Source organism: Chenopodium quinoa, unplaced genomic scaffold (genome assembly GCF_001683475.1).
Source record: "Chenopodium quinoa cultivar QQ74 unplaced genomic scaffold, ASM168347v1, whole genome shotgun sequence".
Taxonomy (NCBI): domain Eukaryota; kingdom Viridiplantae; phylum Streptophyta; class Magnoliopsida; order Caryophyllales; family Amaranthaceae; genus Chenopodium; species Chenopodium quinoa.
Genome location: NW_018744128.1, coordinates 914,700 through 920,440, shown reverse-complemented (window position 1 = coordinate 920,440; position 5,741 = coordinate 914,700). Strand labels below are relative to the sequence as shown.

The 5,741-nt window shown below is 33.9% G+C and overlaps 1 protein-coding gene and 1 long non-coding RNA gene across 2 annotated transcripts; one reads left to right on the top strand and one right to left on the bottom strand.

Annotated features, from left to right (window-relative positions):
- Positions 1-494: 494 nt before the first annotated feature.
- Positions 495-1,992, bottom strand: LOC110692882. Its single transcript, XR_002505535.1, has 4 exons — positions 1,840-1,992; positions 1,716-1,754; positions 1,574-1,621; positions 495-601 (listed from the first exon to the last, which is right to left on the bottom strand). It is a non-coding gene; the product is annotated as an uncharacterized LOC110692882 (long non-coding RNA).
- A 2,238-nt stretch (positions 1,993-4,230) lies between these two features.
- LOC110692851 (UDP-glycosyltransferase 71E1-like) lies at positions 4,231-4,941 on the top strand. Its single transcript, XM_021869933.1, has 2 exons — positions 4,231-4,433; positions 4,515-4,941. The coding sequence occupies exons 1-2, from the start codon at positions 4,231-4,233 to the stop codon at positions 4,939-4,941; spliced, it is 630 nt and encodes a 209-aa protein (XP_021725625.1).
- Positions 4,942-5,741: the final 800 nt, after the last annotated feature.

The following is a 5,741-nucleotide window of genomic DNA, read 5'->3' as shown; positions in this document are numbered from 1 at the left end:
AGAAGTGTTCGAGGTGGTTTAGGACATACTTCTATTAAGTATGATAAGTTCTTAGTCTTTTTTGATACAAATGTAGCTAAGAGGTTCACTAGTAATGGTAAATGAGGGAGTACATTAGGAAACCATAGCTTTTAAATTACTACTTTCATGAGACTGCATTTTATATTTTTATCATGTAATGGATCTAAGGTTGTGTTTCTATTAAGCAATGTTTTCTTTCAACCTTAATATTGTTAGTGATGTAAATTATTTGCAAATGAACATTTCATAGATACAAAACACCGAGTTGTTAAATATGTTAAAAAAAGAAATACTAGCTATTTAACATACAATATTAAAAAAAGAAATATCAAATTCTATTAAAAAAAATAGAAATACCAAATAAAGACTCTTAAGCGAGTAAAATCTATAAGTTCTATTGAACACATATAAGAACATATATCTTTGTATAAATGAACACATATAAATTTATAAATGAACATGTAGTACTACTCTTTTGTAATTTTTCTTGATAATCTTTTGTTGATCCTACATTCAGTGTTTTCTTCAAAAGCATTAGTTGAGTTGTGTATTGCATCCTCAGCTTCCTGATTTGGTCTACCTGTTGATAAAAATGAATATATAATATAATATTAATTGTTATTTAATAATATATAAATAAACGATATATTTTAAGTAAATGATCATTTGATGGACTAACATTGTTTGGGTTTAAGTCACAAATCCATTTTTTATTTTGATCACCAGTGAATGTTTCCATGTGTTTCATAATGTAAACTTCACAGTTTGTGTAATCCTCATTGCCACTTTAAATGACACATCACTACAATATAGATTATATCAATTTATATGAAGAAAAAAAAATGTTCAGTATGTATTTCATATATGTTCATATATGTATCTACAAATGAACATTATTTTTTAATATAAATGACATATTTTTTTACAGGTAGATGCTCATATATGAATTATAAAATATGAATAGCATATCCATCTCTAAATTCCATCAAATGTTTCACTTAAAATGGTATAAAACTATAATCTAGCTTTGTTTATTATGCATTTAAAAATGTTCATATATGTATGTAAAAATGCTCATAATATTTAAAAATAATGAACATATTAATAAATGTAAATGCACATATATAAACTATTAAAAAAACATTTGAATGTATTACCAAGTTTTGTATGCATGCGTTCATAATGTTTTATACAAATCAATAACACATATTTAAAATTAAAAAAAAAAATCAAATCTGAATATGTTAATAAATACATATTAACATGTAATTATAGGTAAACATGTGAATATTTTCATAATATGATATGAAAATGAACATATAGTGCTTTATAATTGTTCATTTTACCTAAGCGTCCGAGACACTATTTTTACATCTGCAGCCTTAACGCTTGTATATCTTTGAAAGTGTTGGATCTACAATAGGAGATTTTTGTTCGCCGGTTTTTTTGTAGAGGTGTTTCACCATCATCTCAATTTTTACATTATAAACCATTTAATAAATTTTTTTTAATAAATTCTTGTAAATTTAAGAAGTTTGAGTAATATACTTACATTTTTGAAGAATCGTTGTTTCTGTTCTCTGAAATAGATTTCTCCAAACTGAAAAATGAAATTGAAGCAAGTAGATGTTAATTTTACTAATTATTCGAAATAATCACTTTGAAATTGATGAATTATTAACATAAATACTTACATATATACATTTTCAGTTATTAAACTATCAATTTGTTTCCTGAAACACAATTACAAATAAATTCTCAAAAAATTAGTTTTTTTTTTTAAAAAAAATAAAAATTTATATGAACATTTATACTTACTCTTTTGATTTTCGCTACTTTTTTTCGGTGAAATTTGCTTCGGTTGTTTGACTTCGTCTCTAATGTCCGCCATGGTTGAAGTTTTAAAGCTTAGATGAGAGAGATAATGGAGAGGGAAAATAAAGAGAGAACAAGATGTTTTTTTTTTTTTTTTTTTTGGGTATATATATTTGTGGGGTGGAGGAAGTTACTGAATTTTTTTTAGGATTTTAGGGAGTAATAGTATGCTGCATTTTGTGAGGGTATAGTACTGCAGAAACTATGAAAGTAGGTAGATGGGGAAAGGGGTGTTAAACGATGTGTTTAGAGAGGGGTGTAGGGGATGATGCCTAGAATAGAGTCTAGCCATAAATAACTACAGTAGCTGCACAGCGATCTACAATAGCAGCTTCCGGCCTAATAAAGACAAGACCCATATATTTCTTGCAACCAGGCCCATCACAAACAACCAGCATTATCCACGTTCTTTTCATCACAAAAGGTCCAAATTTCCACAACTCCACAAGCTAGCCCGGTTGCTTTCTAATTTACTTAAATCTTTTAGTTAGATGAGCAATTTTTTTATTACTCCCTCCATTTTTAAATATTTGTTATACTTTAATAGATACAATTGTCGAAACATAACTTTAACCATATTTTTAATTGCTTTTTAGTTGAAATGGGAAAAAAAAAATTATAGAATAGACATTGCAATTAATATAATCCAATGATATACTTTATCTATTCCACAAATATTGCATAATTACTCACCATTTTAGGAACTTTCACAAATATTGCAATATATTCATATTGCAGATATTTTGTTCTCTTTTCTCTCCTCATCACATGTCTCTCTACCATTACGGGCTTGTTTTGTTCACCTTATTTTCACTTACTTCAGGTATAATAAGTTTTTCAGATTGTCTAACACACAAAGAAGTATAGAGATTGCAAATTCTAGGGAGTTAACATGTCATAACTAACAACCGCTGCAATCCTGAACAAATCTTTACCAACGAATTGATAATAGAGCAAAAAATGATTACCTTTTTAATAAACTCTAACACATAAAAAAACACTAAACAAAAACAAACAATTAAACTAACAAAACTAATGACTCCACTATAGGGAGACACTCCACCATATATTTTCTTATCCTTTATATATAAGATAAGAAGTATAGAGATTGCAAATTCTAGGAAGTTAACATATCATATAGCATACCTCTTTTATTCAGAGCGTTATTTTTCAATATAGAATATTAAAGGCTCCCAAAATGAGCAACACTCAAGTAGCAGAGCTAGTGTTTGTTCCAGCACCAAGTTTTCTAAGCCACTTTGTCCCAGCCATTGAGTTAGCTAAACTCATTACCAAACGCAACCAACACATTTCCATCCTCATTCTCATACTCGACAATCCAACAAATTCCCACAACACTAAAGCCTTTGTAGAGTCCAAATCAGTTGATGCTTCTAGCCACGGCCGCCTTACCTTCCTCACCCTACCACCTCTTTCCCTTCTTCCGGACCCCTCGGCCAGTCCCAACCTCATTATTGAGCTCAATAAGCCCCTCATCAAACAAGCCATCGACAACCGTATCCAAGCCAGGTTATCCAACCTCTCCGGATTCGTCCTAGACACGTTTTGTACACACTTGATAGATCAAATATTGTGCATAGGGATGTCAATGGGGGCGGGGCGGGGCGAATGTTGGCCTTCCCATCCCCATCCCCATCTAAAATTTTCATCCCCATCCCCATCTCCGCGGCGGGTCTAAAATTCATCCCCATCCCCGCCCCGGCGGGTACAATTCCAAAACCATCCTCGCCCCAACCCCCACTTGGATATCCACCCCACCTAATCCCCACCTAAGACCCGCCTAATCCCCGCCTCCCAAATACACAATCCTTCATAATTAATAAAGGTTGCAAAAAGAAAAAAATTATTGTTAATATTACACATTTTTTTGTTTATAATATAAGTGTATTACAAAGTATTATATTTACTATTTTATTTTACATAATTTTTTTTATAAAATAGTATAAAAGTATATAATTTTGTTTTTAAAAATATATGGATGTAGGGATGGGGCGGGTACGAAGTGGGGTAGGTGGGAATGGGGCGGGTACGAAGTGAGGCGGGTGGGGTGGGGTGGGGTGGGGTGGGTACAACCTAAAATCCACCCCCGCCCCATCACCCATGGTGGGTATGGTTTTTATCCCCATCCCCGCCCCATCACCCGCCAAACCAAGACCCATCCCTGCCCCGTTGGGGCGGGTTCTCCTATTTGACCCGCCCCACTGACATCCCTAATTGTGCACAACTACTTTAAGGTACCCTCCTATATTTTATATACTTTGGGTGTTAAGTTCCTTAACATCTTGTTGTATTGCCAATCACTGGCTCATGATGATGGGGTTGACCTACCTACACGGTTTAAAGACCGGGACGTTGAATACGACATCCCCGGGTTTTTTGATAAACACTTTCGAAGAGCTCGAAACATTCGGGCTACATTACTTGCTAGATCAAGCTGTAAAAGGCAGTATCCCTACCGTGTATCCAGTAGATCCTGTCTTAGAGCTTAACAATAAAATTAAAGAAAACGAGCACGAGTCTAACAAGATCTTACAATGACTAGATGGTAAAACTTTATCAACAGTTGTGTTTATTTGCTTTGGAAGCATTATGGGCAGCTTTGCTACGGACCATATAAAAGAGCTAGCCATTGGCCTGGAGAGATCCGGGTACCCATTCCTATGGACCCTGCCGAAGAAGGTAACTTCGGTTGAGGGCGTGGAGAAGCATGTAGATGATGACCCCTACGGGGACTTATTACCTGAGAGTTTTTTAGGTCGTACACGTGAAAGAGGAAAAGTTATTGGGTGGGCACCTCAAGTCGCAATCCTAGCCCACCCGGCTGTAGGAGGGTTTTTGTCACATTGTGGGTGGAGCTCGACGTTAGAAACATTGTGGTTCAGGGTTCCCGTGGCTACATGGCCATTGTTTGCGGATCATCAATTGGTTGCGTCAATGCTAGTGAAGGAGCTAGGACTAGCTGTGGAGATTAGGATGGACTATCAACATGCTTTTAAAACCAAAAAAGGAAGTATTTTAGTGTAACAGCTGATGAGGTTAGGGCTGACAATGGATCGGATGTAATACTTCGTATTTTTATATGTATTTCAAATTTAAATAAGTATTTCATGAAGTATTCAAATAATACGAAATGAATTATTTAGGGTTTCTTCAATACAAAAAGAATAATTTTAATTAAAAATATATTTTATTATTTAATAATCTTGAAAATATTAGATTTTATGATTTAAAATATTGGGGCTCATTATTTTATATTAAATAATTTAAAAGTCAAAGTTTTAAAGAAAGTCAAATCCTAATTTGATTAGGAAAGGGATTACTAAGGGAAGTAAGTAGGAGGATTGAGAGAGAGGGTATAAATACCCCTTATGTGCCTAGGGTGGAGTTCACCTAAAGGTAAATTCTCTCTCTCCTGTCATTTTATTTTCCCCTTAATTTTCCCCTTTCCCTTTACTTAATTAATTTAATTATTTATTGTTTAACCACCACACCACCACCACACACGCCGGCCACCACCACCAACCTTCGCCGGTGATAGCAGCCACCAGGCAGCGTGGCAGCGGCGGCTAGGTGGTTGCATGTTGCGTATTCTCCGTTCATAATTTTCTTAATCTCGATGTAATCACGATTAAATTCTAACTCGTCCGATTTTTACAAAAAAAAAATAGTGTTTTTCGTGTGTAAACAATATTCTAAACAAAAATCACTACCTATGGTAGTTTGCACCACCCTTTCGTGGCCAAATTCAGCCTCTAAATATGGTTTTCGGGCAGTTTTTGATTTTAACGAAAGATATATGTTGTTTTTCTTATTTTAATTAAATC